This window comes from Acanthochromis polyacanthus, chromosome 7, assembly GCF_021347895.1.
Source record: "Acanthochromis polyacanthus isolate Apoly-LR-REF ecotype Palm Island chromosome 7, KAUST_Apoly_ChrSc, whole genome shotgun sequence".
Classification (NCBI taxonomy): Eukaryota; Metazoa; Chordata; class Actinopteri; family Pomacentridae; genus Acanthochromis; species Acanthochromis polyacanthus.
In genome coordinates this window covers 28,636,449-28,661,560 of record NC_067119.1, presented here as the reverse complement: position 1 = coordinate 28,661,560, position 25,112 = coordinate 28,636,449, and the positions used below count along the sequence as shown (strand labels likewise).

The window sequence follows — 25,112 nt, the reverse complement described above, 5'->3', positions numbered from 1 at the left end:
GGTTAGAAAAAGTGGGAACTGTTGAGGAAAAACAAACCGAGAAGCACGCAATAAGACCAATCTGCTTTGTCAGGGGTGGATCAAAGATATCAAGTCACTCTGGGGAGAAAAGAGACAAACAAGCTCAGGGGCAAACAAAACATTATGCAAGAAAAGACCTACACCATGCAGAGGAAAGGTGGAGAGGTTGACCCCTGCTTATCTGACCCACACTTGTCCTCTGAATTAGAAAACATATGCTGCTAGCTGGAGGCTCTGTGTCCACAGGAATGACAAACTGTGAGCTACATTATGGAGGGCTGACACCACACTGACCTGCAACAAAAGATGTTCCACCCAGAGAGATGAGGGAGTTGGGGCTGGGCTCCAGGTTAGTCACCATATGTTCCATCACTCTGTCCACTGTCTCGATCAGACCGCTGACCACAGGGGTGGACTGCTGCTCAGCGACCCAACAGGAAAATGTTCACAACAAGACTACACATGATGTTTTTTCAGGAACAAGCACTGATTCATGTTGACCACTTCATTGTGTCATCTTTAGAACATCACTGTTTCTCAGATGTGTTTAACAAATATAGAATAGTTTAGGTTAAACCTGAACATTTCTATGTGTAAAAACAGGTGAACTTAACTGAAGTTTTGACACTAAAAACACAGTAAGCCCGTGTCACAAATGACTCGATGTGAGTTACACATGAACCAGTTTAGTGCATGTAAGGTCCACTATCTGTCCAACACCTTCTCACGGTCTAGGAACAAATGCTTTGGGCCAAGTTCACTGCTGATCTCAGCACAGGAGAATTGTAGAAACTCTGGATGAACCAAAACTAATAACTCCTGTTTTTATTCATAATAGGCTGGGAATCAGAAATTACAGTGCTGTAGCAACAATTCACTTAAATTAATAAACCACGCACAACAAAAGTACTCAACAAGCTGGGAGCATATGTACAACATTAATACACTAAGCTGTGTGCTCTGTCAACAGTGTCAGTGTTACGTTTCCAGTTCAGTTTGTTGTTTCATTGAGGAGTTTCACCTGATCTGAGCTGTCCAGCCATCATTTTACAATATTTTACCATTTACACTCATTCACATGGGACAGCAACTCAAAAGCAAAACACACATGTCTGACAAATGATCATTTAAAGGTTGTCTGTGTAACTTTTGCTACACAGTGGCCGCTGTGGGAAATGACATTTACACGATAACGGTTGGTACTAACTACCTTTTAGCATTGCCATTGCTCACACTATCGTTTTACACAAATATTATTTAATATATTTTACACTAGAATGTTTGAGCATCACATACAAACTCAGTTACACATGTGAATTAAAGTCAAAATCTAAATCTGTGTGGAAACTGAAACTGATGACACAAACTTTGAAAGCAAATTGCTTCTGTGCAGCATCTACTTTAGGGAATAAGCTAAACTGATCAAGAAATGACAAGTGGAGAAGGAACATGTAAACTTGTAACAGCAAAATCACTGGATCCATCGAACTGCACAATTTCATATTTAGTTTAATTATTAACAGGTGTGAAGTCTTGGTAAGGAAATCATCCATTATATTTTAAGAATGATTTTATGTTAATAATGCAGATATGACAATATTGTAAATATTAAATGAATGTAATTATCTAGTTGATACTCCAACATAACAATAACATACAGCACAGTAATTGTTGTAATTCTGTCTTTACCTCTCTAAATTCATATTTTGAAGGCCACAAAACAGACAAAACACACAATAAAGTAAATTAAAGATGAATCTGACTTACAATTTGACTTTTTTTCAAATTTTCTATTAATGACTGTGATATTGTTATAGTGAAATCTTTTAATCATATAGTAAAAATTTGATTCTAACTAAATTTTTTCATTTGTAAGGAGAACAATCTTCCAAAAATGATAGAGTCTTGCTTTACCATTAACTACAATTATGTAAAATGTGAGGATCAATGCTGTGATATGCTGGTAATAATAAACACAATTTCAAAAATGGAATTGAACTAAATGAGATTAAATACAAAATGCCAGAAACAATAAACTAATAGGCCATGTAGTGTTACATTATCAACCTAAAAAACACTTGATATCTCGATTGGTTTTAACACTGAGTCTACTGTCCAAGTGTGATGTGAACATCTGTTTCAGTTTGCTCCTACAAAAACAAGCACGCTTGTTCTGAGCAGCCAATGTGCTGAAACCACACACTGGTGTTTGTATATGAGAGCGCAGAGATTTGGCCAGGATGAGAGTACAGTGCAGCAAACAGGCATTGTGTTGGAGAGCACTTTATAATGACAATGATCATTTTATAGTCAGCAGTACTGTCGCATACAATTTGCAACGCTATATTCGAGTGTAATTCTGTGCAGGTACGCTGCCAGTTACTGTTACTGCTGCTGGCACCACTTGTGACAATAACATACAGTGTTAAAATCTCAAACTCATGGATCGCTTAAGTGTCTCGGATTAAAGTAATCACCAAATTGCATATGTTGTATTATGTCATGTTTGGACGTTGCGCAACAACAGTGTGAACTCATTTACCTCAGGCAATCCCGGAGAGGACAGCACTTCTTCCACACTTTTGAGAAAAGCCTGCGTGGAAGAAAAGGGACATCACGGAACTGTCGCGTCACATGAGCTTTTGTGTTTGACGTGTGTGTACGACTGAGACCTGTGTGAGGTTGTTGGCAGTGTTGTGAGGAATGGTCCTATTGGGCAGCGCCTTCAGGAAGCCGATGACTGGCATGGACTCGGGGCCCGGCGAGCTTTGGACCTCCTCTCCGTGGCTGCTGACGACAGGAGGACTCACTTCAGTGGCTCTCTGGGGAGAAAGAACATCAGGCAGCGAATGAAGTTCGCTATCAGGAGGAAGTTTCCGAAGGAGCACCGAGTTCCAACATACACAGGATGTTTAGTAACTGATAGCCTGAATTGAGGGAATGCTCTTTGGACAAGTGATTCAATGTTGCTCTTTTTAAGCCCGGTGCCCTACAGGGAGCCATTTTGTGTCGTAGTGAGCAGCTGTCTCCACTGTCTTTTATGTCTTTATTAGTTCTACCTCCAAAGCCCTTTAATAAACAGCCTATCCACATGTGCTCTCAATATCCCCTGTTTCCATCTATTGTCAAAAGGAAATAATGCCTCAGTAAGAAATGAACTGTTAGTGTTGATTCAAGCAAAAGGCCTTCATCTCACTTCTGTGATGATGCTTATTTTGGCCCAAAACATCTGCGGTAACTCCCCGAACCATCTCTGTGTGGATGCTGTACTTGTGAAGAGAGCCTGGATAGTTCACAGATGTGGTTTACAGTTCTATTTAGTTGTCAGATTGGCTCTTGGTGACCCTACAAAGTTAGAAGTGACACACTTACGACTGTCGGTGTAGTTGAAGTGGCTTGTTTGGAGATTCTGGGAGTTGTGGCAGCAAGAATGGCCTGACCTAGAAAAGACAATACAAAGGGCTCCATTAAAGTGGGATAAGAACAACATTGTTGACCTGTGTGGTTGTATTTCACTCCTTATCCTTGGCCAAATTGTTCAGTTTAGATGGCCTTTCACTTTGTTATTTTCTTTGTCCTTTGTTGAACGTGACCAGAAAAGGCTGCTGCTGTAGCTGGGTTTCATCACCATAAAACGTACAGTTTGACTGTAACGCCTGGACATGAAAGGAGATGGATTACAACTTCTACAAAACTGGGACAATCAACCACATAATACTCTGCCACAAGCTTCTGTACGTGGCTTAGGTATATTTTATGTCTTTGCTGTCATTTAATAAAAACAGCACCAACTGGCTAAGAGAAAATGGCCATTTATGGACATACATTAGAGGTGTGTATCTGAACCATTCCTGCTCTTCTTTGGTTCAATGTAACATTTTATATGTGTGGCCTGGAGAAGTTAAAATATTTTTCTGTAACCATAACAGTCAGGATCATCATGTCTGGTAATGGTCAGTGGCATATATTGCTTTTGGTAATAACTTCGTAGAAGAAATTAAGGCTGTGAGCACTCTATGCTTCAAATACTGTGACCGGCTGAAGCTCCATCAGGACACAGTACCAGTTTTCACTACTATTGTCATGAACACTAGGACCAAGGCAGCGTGCACCCTCACCCTCACTCATCAGGGTGATTCATACACAACAAAAAGTGATTTAACTCACTACTTCTCATCATACTGTGAATATTTGTCAGACTACCATTAAATGTGTTAATATGGATTATCACACAAAGGAATGTCAGTACTCGAAGTTCTCATAAATGTCGACGTTTTGTCCATTTATGGCACGCTACTGACCAAAGGAGGTAAACAGAACAAAAACAGACAAGAGTCTGGGGGTTGTGTCCTGGCCTGTTTAACCTGTCACATTAAATCAAAATGATCTGCCCCCTGCAACTAAACAAGCCTCTGCACTCTCATAAATACTTATAAGGCAGAACTATGTGGTCCATGGCACTTATATGGTGGAAAGTCAAGAGAATGTTTTGTGCAAGAAGAGCCATTTGACAGGGAGGTGGGCTACATTTGTATACTTTAATATCTTCTTATGCATGAACGCTGTGCACGGAATGTAGCTAGGACAAGGACGGAAATTGCTTTTTAACCCCTGTTTCCTCAGAGCAGAGTCAAAAGGGAGAAAGCTTTTCAATAGATACGCCATGTCCTAGAGTGACAGGAAATACTTTCCAATAGAGTGCGGCGTCCTACCTACGGCTGCACTGTAGTAGTACCAGATCTGTGTAGGTGAAAGGGCTTTTTCCCAGATGACAAATTCATCGAAGGCCCCTGTCACGTAGTGACCATATGCCCGGTTGTTGCCAGTGCCAATGACAAGGTCGGGGTAGGGGTCTCCATAGTTGTCAGAGACTCTGCCAACTCTGTCACCAGCTGTGTAGGTCCCATTGATGTAGACCTTCAGCCCGTCATTCTTAGTCCATGTGAAGAGAACATGTGTCCAGTAAGGCCCTGGTAGAGGAAACACAGAATGAAAACATCAGTTATCAATGTTTATGATTTACTTATTAGAATCGTATGTGACAAATACATTATATAAGGTACGACTGAAATCTAACACTATACAACAGTTCTGCCATAAACTTTTAGAAAGCTTCTTCATTTTCTATTTGTGTTCACAATGTCAGAGTGGTAATAGTCCTGCTAATATCTTTCACTCGTCATACATGTTGATGGGGTGGACAAAACAATATAATTATTATCATATTAGATCTTGAGCAAATAAGGAGTCTAAGCCACATCTGAGTGTTTACATCTTGAAGCTGCAGTGCTCTGAAGCTGCAGATCTCAGAAACACAGATTCAGACTTCCATTGTTTAATGTGTAACAGAAATATGTAACATATAAACAGAAATAAACATGTCTGTCAACTCCCAGGATGAGATTTTCTGTATCATCTTTCATCTTCAGAGCTGGTTAAGAGATGCAGAGCTGAATTACTCCTATATTACAACTTGCCAACGTGTAGCGTAGAGCAGCTTTACAGTGTTTGAACAGAGTCACAGGTGAGCTGAGCAACAACACAGAGTTAATAAGCCAGTTTTAGACATGAACAGATTATTTTCTTTGAAAAAATTGTAAATATTCAATTCAGTTCAGTTCCGTTGTATTTATATAACTCAGATACACAACATGCCATCTCACTGTGCTTAGCATAGTAAGGTACAGACCTTACGAATTATACAGAGGAAACAGAAAATCCAACAATCCAAAGTTGCCTTTGGATTCCCTATGACTGACAATGGGAAGGAATAAAAAAAACCTCAGACAGAACCAGGCTCAGGGAGGGGGCTGTCTGCCTCGACCGGTGGGGTGATTTGGTTGGGGATGAGGGGGGTGAGGATAGCAGGAGGTGTTGGGGTGGGGATTATCATCAAATATTTTAGCGCAATTAAAAAAAAACATGTTTTTATTGGTTTGATTAATGAGCAGAGAGGGTCATATTGACTTAGTGAGCCACAATTAGCGACATTTATATGAGCTTGTTAGCCTGCAACCTATGAATCAGCACTAAGCACAAAGTACAGCAGAGGCTAATAGGAATGTTTCACTTTTACAAGTATTTGGTCCTAAACCAAAGTACTGGGCAATTTTAGAGCCTTTTTTAACCACATTATTACTCTAGCTTAGATAAAAAAAGCTAAGGAATCCCCCAAGTTTTTAAAATTAAACTTAACTGATGTTCTACTCAGTTCACTACATTTTTGTTGTTGTTGGGATAATCATTAGCATTACTTTAAGTTTTATTTGACATTTTTATTTAATGATGTACACATATCTGTGTGCCCACGAAAAACTGCAGGCCTTAATCCTTCCAGTCTATTGTATAACACAAAGAGCAAAGAAACAAATGAACAATAAGGAAATCCCAAAAGACAATACATTCACTGTGTGAAAACACATCTGCTAAAAGAGAATAACAACAAAACTCATTTCAGTTGTGGCTACAATATAAACCATATGTGTAAAAGACTGCCCACTTTTTGACTCCTTCACTTCTTTATGCAGAGATTTCTCTCTGTTCAGTGCAACATTCTTAGCCTGCTCTTATAATTACATTATTGGTCACATGGCACCTCAAGGTCCATCACACTGTAAACTTTTCCTCACACCTGTGACATGGGAGAGAGAGAACTGACAGGTTTTTGATGTTATGTCCTAAAGGTTTGACATGTGACATTTTATGAGAACCAGATGACGTTTGATCCGCTGTAACCAAGCGCTTAAATCAAAATTGAGTTATGACGCTGGAGAACACAACTTTGAGCAACTACAGCAAAAACAAAGATGACAGAAGTCATATGAGAACTACGAACTGACTGGTAAAAGCTTCACGTAATGTTGAATCGCTCATGGTTTATTCCATTTTGTCAAAACAGTTTACCAAACCATTTCATCTCATTGAAAAGAAAATCTTATTTTCAGGAATGCTTTTAAAATATTGGTCACACTTTGACCTTTATTGCGTTTCATATTTCATCTAAGCTGACCTTCACCAACCCCACAACATTATTTTACTTAAGACAGGAGATGACAGCATCTTATAAAATTGTATGTTTTGTGCCGTACGAATAATTTATGCAATTTATCCCTGGATTGCCAAATCAACTGCCTGTGGCTACATCTGGTTTAAGTTAACCAAACCATGAATCCAATGACATAACTAACAATTTATGGAACTATGAAGATCGAAATACATTCCTCCTTGGTGCCTGTGGGAAATGTAACTAAAACAACCTTGTTCAATACAAAGGAAAAATTCATTCACTGTACCTGGAACTCTGATGTCTGCCTTCCATCGGTGGTTGTTGCCTCGAGTGTAAAACTCCACATATCCTCCGTGGGGGTTAGTGTAGACTGAGAAGCCGTTGGAGATAACTTTTCCTCCAGAGGCTACAGCAAACCGAGACTCGGCCTCGTGGTTTTTCCAAAAAAAGGAAAAGGTAATGCCTAGAGAAGGATGAGAAATGTCTTGTAGCCATCTGTACGTAATACAAATCAGTACAAATGATGGAGTGCATGATGTACAGTGCACTAACCCTCAGGACCGCACAAAGTAGGGTCACTAATACAAGAGTTCTGGTAGCTTCCAAAGTGAAGAAAGGTGCCGCCATTATCTCCATTCAGAAAGATGCCTTTGTTGACCATTCCTTCAACAATGTCTGTGCAAAGCACAAATCATAGACATAACTTTTGTTGAAAAGGTTGGTTTAGCCAAATAGTTTGGCAACTGAAGGACATACACTACCATTCACAAGCTTTGGGTCACTTAGAAATGTCCTTATTTTGGAAGAAAAGCATTTTTTTTCAGTGAAGATAACATCAAATTCATCAGAAATCCATTCAAGACATTGTTAATGTGGTAAATGATTATTCTAGCTGGAAACAGCTGATTTTTAATGGAATATCTCCATAGGGGTACAGAGGAACATTTCCAGCAACCATCACTCCTGTGTTCTAATGCTACATTGTGTTAGCTAATGGTGTTGAAAGGCTAATTGATGATTAGAAAACCCTTGCGCAATTATGTTAATACACGAATAAAAGTGTGAGCTTTCATGGAAAACATGAAATTGCCTGGGTGACCCCAAATTTTGAATGGTAGTGTAAGTGTCTCTTTGTATCTCAAAAGGCAATAAACTGTAAATAACTAAAGTGTCCTGGTACACTTTTTTCTGACTAAAGCTAAAATACAATAATGTATTAATTAAAAGCACACATATTCCTTTTCTTGTGACGCAGGAACAAAGGACTGAACATGGAGAGGAGTGTGAAACGCTCAGCTCGACCGTGTGGAGGTACAGAGATGACAACAGAGAGCAGTGGGTGATGCACAAGTGAATCTCAGTGAGAAGAAAGTGATGGATCCTCACCTACTGTTGCAGAAATGTTAGTGTAGGCAGAGTCATTGGTATACACATAGGAAGAGTTATGGGAAGAGGGGAGCACAGTGTGGTTGTGGATTCTGAGAGCTGGACAGAGACAACAGAGAAAACACAGTGATTCACACCGATACAGGCACATAACAGGAGACACAGGAGAACGGTGGAAAGCAAGACAACGGGAGGGACGTGATGCACAGGTATGAGACAGAGTGATGCTGAGCTGCGTGCCCAAAGGCAGCACTCAAAGAGAACTCAGGGTGACTCCACACATCATGCTCAAGTCTATACCCGGTCCCTCGACAACTTTATCTCATCTTTAACTACAGGATAACTTTGCATACGAAAGAATAATGATAATTTCTTTACATTTTTACTAAAAGAAACTGCATGTAAATTATTCTAACATTCTAGATAATTAATTCCCGTAAATATCAGATAATTTGTTCTCTAATTTCAGTCCAAAAACTGACACAAACAATCAAAGTCTGAACACAGCAGCACATTTAAAAAACATGATGACTATGAACCACTGGAAGGTGGTTTGATGAAAAACAGCCTCAGAACCAGAAATCAAAAACATTTAGGTGGCACATTCCAGTGAGTACATGCAGCCACTTTACGTATGCACATACTTATGTTAGTGCCGTTAACATAACCTGGTCTGTTTCCAATCTGGTCCCACAGTTCATGGATTCCGTCCACGGCATCGAGAGGCCAATAATGTGAGGCAGTGGCCAACACCTGCAGGCCTGGACGGAGAGTTGACGGGTAAACAAGTGTACAAAAAAAAGCTACCCCCCCCCCCCCCCCCCCCCCCCAATCAAGCTCAGTCTCATCAATCAACATGTATTTTCCTGGCACTCCACTTTGGATTTTGGGTGGATTAAAAGACTGATAATAATCAAGCAAGCAGCTGTAAAAGTTGTTTATGCAGCTGACTACTTTGATTAATGAGAAAAGCAGTAAATAAATCAATAACATCCTCTTGGACTGGCTGTTAGCAGATGGTAAAACATGCTGTCACTATTTATTGTGTATTTCCGATCCACTGCATAGCTACACATTGTTTAATCAGGCAACTTAAAAGAGCACAGAAAAAAATAAAACTGTTACATAACCTATCCCAAAACTCCTTAGTACCTGGATGCTTCACAGGTTGCACCACTTGAGCATAAACCTGTAAAGAAATCAAATATATTTATGGAGGCTGCCATGAAACAGAAGATCAGGCTATAACTGTCAAGAAGTGTTGTTTTTATGAGCCTACCTTAATGCAGTAGACAAAAGCTGTAAAAATGTGAATTCGCAAACAAAATTCCATAGCTTTTTGGAAATGAACCACATGCACTATCTAGCAAAATGACTTAATTCCCCGCATGAAGAAGAATCCAGAAAGAGGCACACATTGTTCCAAGATGAAACTTCTGATCAGTCCATGTGTCCAAACTCAAAAAAAGATAAATAAATAATGATGATAAAAGTACTCAAAAAAATAATAAATGGTTCAATTTAGAGTTCTGGCATGAAGCAGAAAAAGTTCAGAAATGGTCCTGTCATGGTAAAAATCTGAAGTCCAACTTCCACGCAGGAAATTATAATCCGTGATCTCTATTCCAACATTGAACTAGAAGTTGCTCCTTTGAGTTTCTGCGCCTGCATCTGGAAACTGCAAGTAGAAGAGAAGCTCCGTGGAGGCGAACTGAGTTGTTGGACTGAACGTGGGAATTGCAAAACGTGATGTCATTTTTGGATCCTCTGAGGAGGGGCGGTAAAGTTGTGCGTAAATGGCATTATTTGCGCGTAATTGGAGATTGCGCGGGGAATGAATGAGATCAGGATTTGCACCGTGCGACCCGAACACACACATGTTAGTAGGTATCCAGAAGATGCGTACTACCATGTTGTCTCATCGGATATTGAGTTAAATCATGGGACAACACCCTGGACTCTCGGGTGAAGCGCGGGGATGGTGCTGGAGATGGCTGGGTTTTGTGCTCTGAAGTCACAGGAGTAGCACAGACAGGCCTGGAACACTGGTTGCAACTTTTCACTGATGACATTTAAATCACACGTAGAAAGAGGAAAGATTCAACAAATAAAATAAAGAATAAATAAGACCTTACTTCACGCTGTGAGCCCGAATGCAAAACTTAAAAAAGCAGTTGTGGCGTTTCAAATGAGATGCGAGTCACAGCTTGACTTTTTATTTTAAATTTATTTCATTCAACTTTGTGTGATGATAATCAGATAGTTTTATAGTATCCACAGGTGGGAGAGGCGCCCACAGTCCCGTTACCAGGTCTCATAAAGCCAACTTGCACCCATATTAAGGTAAACAGCGCCTCTGTGTGGCCAGGTGAGTACAGTGTCCACTCAGTCGTGCACAGGCCCATCTATTATTCATTAAACCTTCTCATGTAACTCTCGAGTCTCCAACGAAAAAAAATCCACCATCTGATAAAAAACAAAACTCACATGGATCCATAATTACGGGAGTTAATTTAATTTTGGGTATTTGTCATTTCATGGTCTCGTCAAATTTAATTGAGGGTGGGCTGGCTGCTGTTTCCTGAGGCTGAGAGAGAAAGTGTGTGTCTTTGTGCGTGTGAGAGGAGAGAGGTAGGAGAAGAGGCGTATCCCAGAGAATGATGTGGATCTGTTACGGAACCTGCGCGCTAGAGCAGTGAGAAATATCGACACACCGTTGACCAAAAGCAGCAGTTTCAGGGTTTTTTTGTGTGTGTGGATGTTACTTTTTTTTAACGTCTTGGTTTGGATAGAATTAAACTTTATACCCGTTGACACGCTCTCTTCCTGATTTTGCCGTCTCGTAACCGTGTTAATGTGGGCCTGGATATCACGGATAAACTGATCTCTAACAAAAATTTAAACTAGCCATCTGGACCTCAGTCCGCGGCTCAATGTTCCTCGACACATGGAGACTTCCAGGATGATGTTTTACTAGAGTTGCCTGACCGGGAGACGAGCTGATCGGTGGGATGAAGGACCGCCTGGCTGAACTGACAGCTGTAAGTGTCTTTTCTTGACATGTGAAAGATCTCAGCTGCACAAAAAAGTCACCATTCTTCATCCTCACAGAGCAACACACAAGCAGAGGAGGAAGTCACAGTGGACAGAGATGGCTTCATGGAGAGCTTTTTCAGAAGGGTGGGTACTACAGGATGTGCTCTGCTTTGGGGGCAGTTGAAGATACTGAGTTATTTCTTTGGTTGATCAGGTGGAAGAAGTTCGGGCACTCATTGATAAGATCTCCTACCACGTGGAAGAGGTGAGGAAGATTCACAGCATGATCCTGTCTGCACCCAACCCAGATGACAGTAAGTTTGTGTCTTCATGAAACTGTAATGTCGGATGGAGTCAGAACATGATTCATTTGAATTTCAGTGTAATTTTGCATTGTTTTAAGAACTGTTTGGATAGTGTGTGAGTCTTTGGGCACAGATTGAACACAGGACAGATGTCTCTCTTCCTTTGTTGCTCCTGGTTGTAAATGAATGACTGTCTGGCCGGAAACCTGTGAAGGAAACAGAACGCTGTTTTGGCCCTAAACCTCTCAAACTATTGTGATTTGAACTCTCAGGAAAAGGACTGTTTTCAGATGTATGTGGACATTAGTGTGTAATGTAAACTCTAACTGAGAACAGTTTCGGTACAGTTCCAATTATTTGGAAGAAAATAATGGGAAAGTCGATCAGTAAGACAGATGTGTGCCTTCAGTGTCAGACCTGCAGGACAAAGGCTTCTGTGTTTACAGTGCCATGGCATCATAAGTGATTCTGTTTAATGTGACACATTACAATGTTTTAAGATCCATGATGTGTAAATGGTCACCAGGGAAAGAAACAAAAGGCCCTCTGATCTCTGCAATATTGCCTCGGTGCTGTTGCCAAGTGACAAGATGAAATCAAGAGTAAATCCAATATTGACAGGAAGCAGACACACAGCAGCTAACTAGATGGCATTTTATTTCCTCAAAAAAACCCTATGTGACGTCTTTCCAATTTGTGTGTGAAGGAACAAAGGACCAACTGGGTGCGCTGACCAACGACATCAAAGGGAACGCCAATGTGGTGCGAACGAAACTAAAATGTGAGTTGAACCATGACGCCATTGTCACACTCTGATATTTACCGACGACGCCTTGCAGAAATCGATATTGTCTGAAGTTGTGTAATGTTGTCATCGTAACTCTCTGTCCCTGTGAAGCCATGGAGCAGAGCATGCCCAAAGATGATGTAGCCCACAGAGCCTCTGTTGACTTCAGGATCCAGAAGACTCAGGTCAGGAAACAAACTGATAACTGACGATAAAACGTCCTGTCCGTACAAGGCCATAAACACCCATCTGTCAGCTGCATGGAAACCTCACCGGGGAAATAATTATGTTTTTGTACAGAATAATCCATGTTATAGGCTACAATTATTGTTATTATTTATTATCTAATTCCCAAGTTTTCCTGCCACATTCACTATTTTACAAGATGTGTTTTCAGACTGGCATTCCATTTCTTTTGTTTTTATACTTTTAATACCAACATCTGAACCTCTTTGTAAAACTGAGTCATGTAGATTTCAGTCTGAATTGCCTACAGCGTTTTCTCAACCCTGTCCTTGTGTTTTCACTTGTCCTCAGCACACTGTGCTGTCCAGGAAGTTTGTGGAGGTCATGACCCAGTACAACGAGACTCAAGTGTCCTTTCGGGAGAGAAGCAAAGGAAGGATCCAGAGACAATTAGAGATAAGTAAGTGACGAATAGTGGACCTCCTGGACCTCCATGAGGACAGGAATTCTGGGAAGCACTTATCAAGTTTTTGAAGCTTTTAAGTAAAACAGGAACTTTTCCTTCTTTGTCACATCAATGGCTTGGATTTGATTGCACGTTCAAGATTTGTGAGAACAAGACTTGTAAATCGGAAGATAGAAGGGTGGCAAATGAAAGCCCAAAGCTGCGTTAGGACAGAATCCAGGAAACAGACCACACCAGCTTCCTCTCTGCTGCTCTGGACACCAGCCGAGCCGCTGATAAACACAAACCAGCAGCAGGATGGGATTTTTTTCAAGATGTCACAACTAAACACATCCAAACACTAGATTCTTAGTATTTTACAAGTTTTGAATTGAACCTTATAATATAGGTTCAATAAGTAGTTGTCAACTTATAACATGATCCTCATCTCTTTTAAATATTTAAGTCAAAATGATCTGGTTCCAGTTTCTGATCAACATTTTTCAGTATTTTCTAACATTTTAAAGACCAAACAATTAATCAGTTAATCCAAAAAAAAAAAAAATCCTACAGATGAATCAATCAAAATAATTGTCAGTTGTAGCCCTTAAAGCTGCTGTCCGGAGTTTGAATCGCAGCGTCTCCCAAAACACTGTTGGTCCCACCCTCCCTCTGATTTCGCCCCTTTATTTGTGCACGCGCGCAGTACATGAGAGGAGTGCCCGGAGTGCTGCAGCATCTTGCCTGTTTTGCTGTTTTCCCCTCTTCTACATTTAGTACATTTAGTAAATAATAAAGGAATTACGTTAGAATTCTGTATTGAGTCTAACTTGTCCTAATACCAAAATAACATGAATCTGCTAGGACGAACGAGTAAAGTTTCAATATGTGATTACACTCGTGTATCCCTCTTGATGACGTTGTTTATCAAACTTAGTGCATTTACGCGTGTATATGTGTTACATTGTTTATTTATTTCTATCTAGAGTTCAGAATTGCATGACTCCTCTGACGAAGAGTATGTCCCAGACGCCCCAACATCTTCCTCCAGAGGTCGGGCATCTAAACGAAGCCGTCAGGCGGGCTATGGAGGCCGTGGTCGGGGAGCGACGCGAGCACCCCAACCACGGCATCTAAACGAAGCCGTCAGGCGGGCTATGGAGGCCGTGGTTGGGGAGCGACGCGAGCACCCCGAGCCAAAAAACGTCCTGCAGTCTCTTGGCCTGACAAGCCGTGGGATTGGTAACTTTTCTGGAAGTTGCTGATCCCTGATGCTCTCTCCTCCACAAGCAAAACAAATGTGCGCGCGGTTGCGTAGTGCGTAGCTCGCCCACCTCTGCATGGGCTTGCTTGCTGTGCGCGTAACCGTTGATTGACAGCATGACAAAGCTGAAGCTTGAACTTGATTGGTCGGCAGCGACCGGCACTTTTTGGAATAACATGGGGGTCTATGAGAGGAAGGCGGAGCTCAGGAATAAATTTTCATATCGCGTTATACTAACTTTATATTATAGTATCGAACTAGACTAACACATTTAAGCTTTGTTAAAAAATGATACATAAATTGAAAACAAACGGAAACTCCGGACAGCAGCTTTAAGCTAAATGAGTGGAGTTTATAGAGTAAAACTGATAGAAAATAGCGCACCATCTGGTTACATAAAGAGACATAACTGGCAGGATTTATGTACTAATAAACCTGTAGGGATAAAAATGTGCTGAAAACAGATCTGGCATTAACAGACGTTAAAATAGCAGCATTAGTGTAACATATGGAATCTAATTTTTAAATATCTGGCATTTAGCATTAGATGTACAATAATATAAATTAGTATATAGATATTATACCGCCCGTGACCCTCATGAGGATTAAGCGGTGTATAGATAATGGATGGCTGGATGGATGTTATACCGTTCATATTAGTTTATTAGTTTTAACTTATGTTAAATATGTTGTTTTCTGTGACCAGTCAGCTTCAGTCTTCTCTATTTGTCAATTACAGTTACCATCAATCAGAGGCAGTGCATTGTGTGCATATGAGTAACAGGAGACAGTAGTGAAAAGCAAAAAATAGGACCGTCTCCCACAGTCCCTGTGGCCGGCATTAATGAGAGGCTTCAGTTCTCCACGCTGCAGACAGAAGAGGCTGATACTGGAGACGCTTTGCTGTGTTTGTGTTGCCGGGGAAACGGGCAGAGGGCTCAGCGGCCTGTGTAACAGTAGTTCACCTGTCTTTGACACAACCGCACCAACCTGGATCTGTGCTGTAGCAGCTTCACACAGTTGATTTGCACTAACTAGCAGGGATACGCTTTATGCTCGGCGTCTATTGATGCGCTGAGCTCGTGGCGTGTTTTGCTCTGTGTTTGTCTCTCTGAGGGACAGACATTGCAAAAGGTGTGTGACACACAGCGAGCACCTGCACAGAGAGCCGCCTCTCCAGGGACAGTGTTGTACAACGGGAGGCATGGCTTCAGGAAGAGAAAGCTTCAGTTTATAGAGTTTCAGCAGCTGTTTCGCTGCAAGGCGCCGACTTCCTTTGTCCCTCAGACACTTGTTATCTTAGTCACAACTAAAATCCTCATGTGTGAATGAACTGACAACCACAGCAGGAAGTGACTATAATTAAACACTGAACTATCTGAAGTAACAGTGCTCTGATTAATGTGTTTTTAACAACTGTTGCGCAAAGATTTAGAGTATTTGGCCAGATGTCGGCTGTTTTAAAAACCCAGATCCGGGGATTAGTTCTTAAAAACATGTTAATTAATAGCCCTCAGTGTGCTTTGTTTTAACACTGTCAAGCACATTATCAGCCTTTAGATTTGGAATTAAGTCTTAATGTGCCATTTCATTAAAGAATACAATACGTTGTGTTTGTAACTGTGTCCTCTGGGTGAACAACACAGACATTATTTTTCTGACAGCTCAGTCAATAGAGCTACAATGAGGCTTCTTTCTGTTAAAGAGTGGGCTTTATACAGAGCAGCTTCACTACCAGGCTACTGCACCGGGATTAAGCCCGTTACGCTGTACAGTATCTACTGTACCAGGGCCAAGCTCAGATAGTTTTTATTCATATTCGGGGTTTGGTTTATTAAATGCCAGTTATGTTTTTATTGTTGTAAAAATAACAACAATAAAAACACATTATTGCAAGAACACAAGTTCCCAACAGACACAGTGCAGCATCATCCAAAGGCAGCTGTTTAAGCAACTTACTGTATATTCTTGTGCTTTCCTACATTACTATTAGTCTTCTATCAACAACACTTGCAAATATAAAACATAGCTTATGTTTTGTCATATATTTTCCTTGGTATTCACCACTAACATCAAATTTCAAGTAAATATAAGTTGGTACTTAAACACATATTGTCTAAAAAAAGTCACTGTAGTTGGGCTTTTGAATAACACATTGTTTCTTTGTATGAACTATTAATGTGTTGTATGTGTTGTTTGTAATGACTGTATTTACTGCTGTGCAAAAATATGCCTCTCAAGGATTATAACATTAGCTTTGACCTAAACATGATGAATTAAATGACTAGATAGTCATTGTTTCATTCTTTTAGCTGGAAGAGTGACCACCAGTGAAGAACTGGAGGACATGTTAGAAAGTGGAAATCCTTCAATCTTCACGTCTGATGTAAGTTTCCTCTTGCGTTGCTGTTGCTGGGTTAAAGGGCATTGCTGTCATCTAGTGGTGGAGGAGGAAACCTTTTGGGGTGGGGTTATGTGCTGGGTCATTCCATCTCAAACCATCAGGGCTTTCTGACTGACCATCTCTGATTTCCTTGAAACTTTTATTAGATTCATATTTAAAATCTAATCTGTGATTTTTTTTCTTGTTTTTAAAAAATTGTCCATCGACCCACTTTCAGCATTTCTCGGACATTAAAATTTAAGTCGTGTTTGAATGACATTATCTCTGGAGCTATTTAAGACTGAAGACACAACATAATTATCCTGCATTCAAAAATTATTTTTATTAGTTATATTAGGAAGACCACTTTAAAATTTGAGAACTCTGCTCTACTTGGACTAAACAATCTAGTGGTATTTGTCTTACCTCCTCAATCAGTTATAAAAGTTTAATGAAAATAACTAACATAACATTTTTGTCATCAAGTATTTCATATAAAAAAGTTTTGCATGTGTTCTTTTGTATTATTGTGACACATGATTCAGAGCATATCACTGTTAACTGTTTTTTTTGTTAGTATGTGCTTAAAAATGAAGACTTTCCATGACTTTTTCAACTCACCCATATTCAAAGATAATTTACTATCTACTTGACCAATATTGTAGATCTGAATAAATGGTGTGATAAGGAAAAAATGATGAAAATTTCAGGCTTTTATGTTTAAATGTTCCTAAGATATTACTGTTCAAACATAGCCCTAGCTTTCATTGTGAGGAAAACAGGGCTGTTGGTGTGTCGGCAGCCATTTTTGAATTTCAGATACAATTTTAGACATCCATAGCTTAGGATATAAACAAATCACAGGGGATTGAACAAATTTTTATCAAATTTTGCTGATTTTAGATGGAACCCTGAACACTGCTGCCACATATTTACACACTGTTTGCTGATTTGTGATTTTAAATCATCTATTTCTCTTCCTCAGATCATTTCTGATTCCCAGATCACACGTCAGGCCTTAAATGAGATCGAGTCCCGACACCAGGACATCATGCGTTTGGAGACGAGCATCAGAGAGCTGCATGCCATGTTCATGGACATGGCGATGCTGGTGGAAACTCAGGTAACAGCCTCATCTAAGTGGTATCAACTGGAAACCTCTCACCTCAAGTGTAACAATATGAAGCCAATATGACAAACTTATTAGTAGATCAATAAAAGTATTTGTATTCAATCATTTACAGGGCGATATGGTCAACAACATTGAGAAGAATGTCTCCAATGCAGCTGAATACATATGCAGTGCAAAAGAAGAGACCAAAAAAGCAGTGAGGTACCAGAAGAAATCCCGGAGGGTATGTGTTCCTTCTTAATGCAAACATTTCTACATGTAAATTACACAAAATATATGGGTTTGCCCCTAGTAATGTGTGATCACATTAAACTCCCTTGTGAATGTGTTTACAGCCTTTTTCATGGTGTCTGATATTTAGTTGAAGTTCAAATAACAACTTGTTCTTCATTCGGCAGAAATACATTATCCTTGCCTTTGCTCTGTTGATCCTGCTTGCTGTCATTGCACTAATTGTTGGCCTGTCTGTCGGACTAACCAAACCCCCCATATGAGCCCCACTGTGATAACTGCGTGAGGTAACAACACATCCACACCCACAGCATCCATTTCTGAAAGCAGACATCCATCCATCCATTCATTTATTATTAATCCATTCATTTGTTTATCTGTGAACCGTGTTTAGGATTTACAAACAGCTCTTTCTTCGGTACAGCCACTAACTCCGACTCCTGGTTTGTCCTGTGTTTGACAGAAACTCCTCTTCCTCGCCATGTGTGGAGGTTTACTGCTTTTACTCATCATATTAGTTGGAGTCTTTGAGTAATGGATTTCATGGTTCACAACCTCACAGCAACCTGCTGCTCCTGTAGTGAAGAAGCTTTGACCAGCTTCATAATAAGACTGTCATTCACTATCCAACAGCATTACAGAGACCATCTTTAGAGAATAATCAAGTAAGTACTGTAAAATGTGTGCAATGAACTTTGCAACAGTAACATCACACCTCTTGGTACAAAGTTCTGTACAGCTAGAATATAAAAACCTGACTGACACTGCATCAGATTTCTACTCTGGTGGATGTTCTTTGCCATATTTTCATGTTGAAAATCACTTACTTGTGCTATTAGCCTTAAAGTAATAGTTTGAACTTTTGTGAATTTATTTGCCCTCTTATTGAGAGTTAGATCAAAAGATACCACCCTCATGTCGTGCAGTAGCTAAACTAATCTTATCTGCTGCTTTCTGTAGCTTCATACACTACCCTCCAAAAAAAGTCACACACTCTAATACTTTGTTGGACTGCCTTAAGCTTTGAGTATGGCATGGATTCACTGTGGCATCATTTCAATAAGCCTCTGCTATGTCACAGCATTTATTTCTGTCCAGAGATGCATTAATTTTTCACTGAGATTTTATATTGATGATGGGAGAGTCAGACCGCTGCGCGAAGTCTCCTCCAGAACATCCTAAAGATAATCAGTGGGGCTGAGGTCTGGACTCTGTGGAGGTCAATCCATGTGTGAAAATGATGTCTTATGCTCCTTGAACCACTCATTCTCAGTGTGAGCCCCATGAATCCTGACATTGTCATCTTAGGATATGAGGGAAGAAAAACTCCACTGATGTAAAGACCTGGTCATTCAGTGTATTCAGGTATTCAGCTGACCTCATTCTTTGGGACCATAACGTTGCTGAACCTGACCAACCCCAAATCATAACCCTAACCCCCACAGGCTTGTAGACACCAGGCTCACTTCATCTGCTTCTCTTCTTAAACTGATGCTGTGATCACTTTGGAACAGGGTAAATTTTGACTCATCAGACCACATGACCTTCTTTCATTGCTCCAGAGTCTAATCTTTATGCTACCTAGCAAACTGAAGCCTTTTTTTCCCATTTAGCCTCACTGATCGGTGGTTTTCTTAGAGCGACAGCTGTTTAACCCCAATCCCCTGAGTCCCCTTTGTATTGTGCGTGTGGAAATGCTCTTACTTTCACTAATTAACATAGCCGTGAGTTCTACTGCTGAATTCTTATTTTATGACTTCACCAAACGTTAAAGTGATCTCCGATCATGATCATCTAAGAGTTTGTTCTGACCACATTTGTTCCTCGAAGATGATGGTTCACTAGCCTAGTCACGCTAGACAACCCACGGCAACGAATTTAATTCTCTGCCAGGGTGGGTCTAGTTACCCTCCATAAGGCTCGAGGCTGGATGCTCCTAAAACTGGCCGGACCAATCACCATGAAGTGAAGAGTCAGAAGGCGGGCGTAACTAAGTGACGACAGAGGCGCGACGATTCTGACAGAAACAACCGGCGCATAATAAACAGTTATCTTTCGACTCGGCTTTGGCCACAGCCCTTAAAGATTTGAAGCTAAAATTCAACTTGAAAGATAAACAAAGGACAGCACTGAAGTGCTTCATTGAGAAGAAAGACGTATTTGGACTTATGCCGACGGGATATGGCATATCTTTAATATACCAGTTGGATTGTGGCTAATGGGACTTAGCCACAATCCGGCGCTCCAGGAACTACGTCAGCCTATTCGTTGCGCTGATTGGTTGTATACCTACCCAATTGCTGCAGAGTGATTTGAAAGACAACCTTTTAGCCTGCCTCCCTTCATGTCGAGCGTTCCTAGACCCTTGTGCCTTAAGAGCTGGGTCTAGTGCGGCTAGGCTAATGGTTCACCACCATCCTTCAGGTTTTAGTAATGCATTTGGACGGTTGTGGATGGAAATGAGAAGCTCCTCACTGCATCAGGTTAAATAAGTTGTTGCAGCTGGAACATATTCATCACTGCAGTAATTATCCAATGGTAGGATCTTACCTATTTGTTTAGTTAAATCCAGGTGGCGACTTTATTTTTGGACAGAAAGTGTATTTATCACACAGACATATCAGTTTTCTAATAAAATGCAACAAGAAAACAAACAAGCATTTTACCCACATTGTCAAACTATTGGTTTGACAGTTAAGAGATTTGACAATTGTTTCTCTCTGTATACATCGATTGTATAATTTGTGTTTACATGTTCAAGTGAATCGTCACCTGTTGTATATTTACTGGAATTCATGTGAACTGAATGTAAAACTGCTACACCTCAGGAGTCCTTTAGAGGTAGACAAATGTAAAATATATATACATTTGCTATAATGTTTCTAGTTAACTGTGTCTCAGTCAGGCAAAAATATTTTCAGCTCAGTGAAACGGAATTTATTATTTCATTTAATGACTCTGAATGAGAAACTTTTTAAAAAGTGCCTTCTTCTTGACTTTCTAGTAGGAAACTTTTACTTATTTATCAGTGTGTGATGACTGAAATGCTAGGTGTGAAAAAAGTCATGCAGTAATGTAGGACTCTTGGATGATTATTTCAAGAGCACACATTTTCATTTTGTTACTCTTTTTCTCTTCCCTTCTGTATTTTATATCACAGCAGAATAATGAAGTCATGTAATTAAATAATAAAGAGTAAAAATGTTTGTGCTGAATACTTGCTTGTTTATTTTCTTTTCTATTGTGTTGTGAAGGTGATAAAATAAAACTTATTGGTTAAAAATGTATAATCGCTGGAGGTGTTTTAACTTCCAAACCTCTGAATTTGTCGGACAGCATTAAAGGTTTCCTCTCTCTGCTCTTGTAACACTCCAAACCTTTGGAGCTTCAGTTTGTTTAGAGGAAAACAGAAAGAAACAGTAGGTGCTGTTTACTTCAGACCTAATGAGCACTTTGCACAAAGCGCTTGACTTCCGTGTAATCAACCAAATAAGATTAGTGAAGAAAGTGGAAGTGTGTCCCCAGAGGGCAACTTCTTTCCTCCCTTTGAATTAGATCAAAGGAAACTTCAGAGGTGCACTTAGTGAAATGCCAGTGAGTGTCCTTAAAATCTGAACATGGTGGGGGTTTTCATGCCACTAAGCAAGACATCTTAGATGTCAAACCAAGGGATATAATGAAGTATGATTAAACTTGGACACTGCAGTCTGTTTGGATGACTCATTTCTGTGCTGCTCAAAGGACCGTGAACCTTGGTGGATGTGAACACGTGTAGAAGGAATTTTGTGACATACTGCTGGTTGTTTATTCTAATCTGTGCACTTTTATTTTGAATAATGCAGCGATGATGTTAGTCATTAGTGTCATCCAAAGAAACACCTGCTTATTTTGATATATGGTATAGTATCTACCCGTATATATATATATATATATATATATATATATATATATATATATATATATGTCAGGGTAGAGACTGCGATTTGGTAGAGTTGGAGTTTCTACCAGTAGAGATTGCGATTGGAGTCTCTACCAGTAGAGATTGCGATCGCAACCTCTGCCAGTAGAGTTGGAGTTTCTACCAGTAGAGATTGCGATTGGAGTCTCTACCAGTAGAGATTGCGATCGCAATCTCTACCAGTAGAAACTCCAATCCTACCAGTAGAGATTTGTCAGGGCTAAGGTTAGACTTTTAAGGTTAGGGTCAGGGGTCAGGGTAGGGGTCAGATTTAAAGTTCCATCTCTACTGGTAGGATTGGAGTTTCTATTGGTAGAGATTACAATTGCAAACTCTACTGGTAGAAACTCCAATTCTACTGGTAGAGACTCCAATTGCAATCTCTACTGGTAGAAACTCCAACTCTACCAAATCGCAGTCTCTACCCTGACATATATATATATATATATGTATACACACACACAGTGAGAGAGAGAGAGATTTAGAAAATCTTTCATACCATCAGCAATTAGACTGTATAATTCTAAAGTAAACCGATGAGACTCCCATACGATTGAATTGACCTTCAGGTATAAATAAAGTTCTTGTATTGTGTTATTGTATTGTATTTTACTCCTTTAACATTCCTTCATTACTGCCTTTTAATGTGGACCCCTACCATAAATGCTCAAATAATTTATTTCATAGTAGGTATCCGATGTTTTTACTGAGCTTAGAAAATCTGGAGTAACCTGCAGAACAATCTGATGCTGGACTCACTTTTATCCTCAGGCAATTCAGGTTTCTCGTTTTATCTCACTTTACGTCCAGCTGCTCTTGTTTTTAGCTAATTTGTTTTTCTTTAAATGCTCTAGCAGATGTTATTTTTTTTATTAACTTAGCCTTTGGTGTCCTAGTTTCTTATTTGTATTCCTACATGTCCTATTTTTTTACATGGCTACACTGTAAATGAAGCTTCTACACCTCAGTTTATCGACACTTTAAATAAGGATTGAATGAATGAATGTGAATGATTTTTTTGGGTGATTTGAAAATGTGAATTTTTTGCAAAATCTTCTAACTGTAAGGTGACATTACTTACCACTAAGCCACTGTGAAATACCCCCCTGTGAACATAATGACTTCCTGTATTAGAGTGGTTGTATTACACACTGTTCTTTTAGCTTCCTGTACATGGTCAATATATAATTGTGGGACTTTTGAAGTCCATGGGGTATATCTTGCATTAATTTTTAATAAAAGTAAAAACAAAATGTTTTTTGTTCATTGTGATCATATCTTCACAAATTCCATAATTATTTATTATAGAAACAATCACTTATTAATAAAAAATAACTGGATATCACTAAAATGTCAACTAAATAACCATCTGAATTTAATAACCACTTTCTAATTAGATAAACAATAATAAAATGAGCTTATTCAAAAATAGTTTTGATTGTGTTCTTTTTATTAAATTGAGATAGTCATGACAGATATTTCTTTTTTGGCAATATATCACATTTTAAATAGAAAATGACAAATTGTATCTGTGCCTGAGAAATCACTTTCTACTAAGTTGCCCATTACAAAACCACCTCTCAAGGAAACGTGTTAATTCCAGATCACATGACCTCCTCCACATGATGTCATTTCCTCCTGAAGAAAAGACTGGTAAGACTCCAAGGCTTTCTTGGTTATTTAATATAAAGTAGTGTGAGTCAAGTGTCGATTTATCACATGTCAACAGGCTTACTACGATATCTTTATGAATAACTTTCAATTTCAATTTTAGTCAGTTATGTAATATTTAGTAGAATCTTTCTCTAAAAATGCCATGTGGTGTTTGGTTATAGGCAGCCATGTTGATTTTATGCCTGAAAACAGCACAGATGTCAACTATGATACAAAAAGACCTGCAATTATATTAACTCTGCAGATCTCAACAAACCTCTCTGCTGCTGGGTGCAGCTCCAGCACACCAGCTCACCTGCCCCTCAGCTCAAACACTGTGAAACTACCGGATACTACACTACACAGCAGCAAGTTGCAATACCGGAGTAATTCATCCATACCTTAGAAATGAAAGCTGATTTTGAAGGAGAACAATGATGCAGAGCCTCATCCTTTAAGTTGACAGGATTGGTTCTTCAGGTTTGCTCTCCTTGAAATCCCGGAAGTGAATTTATGCTTTAGAGACATCAGTACGCTGCGATTTTAAGGTGGAAATACTAGTTATTTCACTCATTGTGTCTTCTAGCGTCTAAAACCCCCCACACTATTTAACTTTTTGGGTAAATTTTCACTTCCGGTGTTCGGGTCAGCAAAATGTTGAGTGACGCTGCAGCGGGACATTCAGGTGACAGAAAATGTCTCAGGACTGACTTTGACTTCCCTCACTGTCGGAGCAGATATATCAGGAACCGACAGCAGCGAAGTCCGGCTGGTCTGAGGTCAGTACGTGAGAGAACTGCTGTGTAATACTCTGAGACTGCATGAGGTAATACTTTAACCTCTAATGCTACTACTTTGTGAGCAGTATTAGCAGTTAACATAGCGGTTAGCAGAACAGTGTGTGTCAATGCAACTGTATTTACTGATCATGTGGTCTGATTAATGGACATAGAAAAGTTATGCACATGGAAACAAGACTCATCTGTGTTTATGGGGGAAATTCTTAACTTATTTACTTTTTAATTAGTCTGGCTAATTCAACTGTTATTATGCTTAATGCTAGATTTGCCCACTTCTGTATCTTTTTGTGTTAATTAGATTTGACTTGGAGATAGGCTCATGCTTAATTTCTGGGACTTTCATACCAGAATCATTAAGTTAAATCATATAATTATATATTAATTTCTTGTATATATCAGTGTTTCCCCTGGGTTGAAATGGCTGCGAGGTGGTGGGTTGCGCCAGAGGCGCGAAGCAACTAGGGGGGTCTGGGGGCATGCCCCCCCCCCCCCCCTGGAAAAATTTTGAAAATCAAGATG

The 25,112-nt window shown here is 39.7% G+C and overlaps 2 protein-coding genes across 5 annotated transcripts in view; one reads left to right on the top strand and one right to left on the bottom strand.

Annotated features, from left to right (window-relative positions):
* Window positions 1-10,279, bottom strand: part of adgrd1 (adhesion G protein-coupled receptor D1) — a 35,481-nt gene extending 25,202 nt beyond the window's left edge. The window contains exons 1-11 of one of the 2 annotated variants that reach the window (XM_051951236.1): window positions 9,693-10,279; window positions 9,566-9,602; window positions 9,058-9,174; window positions 8,414-8,512; window positions 7,580-7,702; window positions 7,314-7,490; window positions 4,734-4,991; window positions 3,394-3,461; window positions 2,694-2,843; window positions 2,564-2,614; window positions 316-439 (exon numbers count right to left, since the gene is read on the bottom strand). In XM_051951236.1, coding sequence (XP_051807196.1) covers window positions 316-439; window positions 2,564-2,614; window positions 2,694-2,843; window positions 3,394-3,461; window positions 4,734-4,991; window positions 7,314-7,490; window positions 7,580-7,702; window positions 8,414-8,512; window positions 9,058-9,174; window positions 9,566-9,602; window positions 9,693-9,746 — 1,258 coding nt within the window. In that variant the 5' untranslated portion in view covers window positions 9,747-10,279. The remainder of the gene's footprint in view (window positions 1-315; window positions 440-2,563; window positions 2,615-2,693; window positions 2,844-3,393; window positions 3,462-4,733; window positions 4,992-7,313; window positions 7,491-7,579; window positions 7,703-8,413; window positions 8,513-9,057; window positions 9,175-9,565; window positions 9,603-9,692) is intronic. The other variant, XM_022193158.2, reaches the window with a different exon arrangement.
* Window positions 10,280-11,035: 756 nt separating this feature from the next.
* On the top strand, window positions 11,036-21,397 carry stx2b (syntaxin 2b). Of its 3 annotated transcripts, XM_022193156.2 has the most exons (11): window positions 11,036-11,454; window positions 11,525-11,593; window positions 11,664-11,763; window positions 12,461-12,535; window positions 12,653-12,726; window positions 13,079-13,187; window positions 16,749-16,822; window positions 17,805-17,942; window positions 18,064-18,174; window positions 18,350-18,469; window positions 18,646-21,397. In XM_022193156.2, exons 1-10 carry the CDS (start codon window positions 11,425-11,427, stop codon window positions 18,443-18,445), a joined length of 876 nt encoding a protein of 291 aa, XP_022048848.2. In that variant the 5' UTR covers window positions 11,036-11,424; the 3' UTR covers window positions 18,446-18,469; window positions 18,646-21,397. The 3 variants fall into 3 exon arrangements, with proteins under 3 accessions (XP_022048848.2, XP_022048849.2, XP_022048847.2); XM_022193157.2 differs by lacking the exon at window positions 18,350-18,469; XM_022193155.2 differs by having other exon boundaries at window positions 18,350-21,397.
* The last annotated feature ends 3,715 nt before the right edge of the window (window positions 21,398-25,112 follow it).

Coding starts and splice junctions, on each gene's coding strand:
- stx2b (XM_022193156.2), top strand. CDS start 11,425: ATGAAGGACCGCCTGGCTGAACTGACAGCT. Junction 16,823..17,804: donor CTTCAATCTTCACGTCTGAT/GTAAGTTTCCTC, acceptor TCTCTTCCTCAG/ATCATTTCTGATTCCCAGAT. Junction 18,175..18,349: donor ACCAGAAGAAATCCCGGAGG/GTATGTGTTCCT, acceptor TTCATTCGGCAG/AAATACATTATCCTTGCCTT.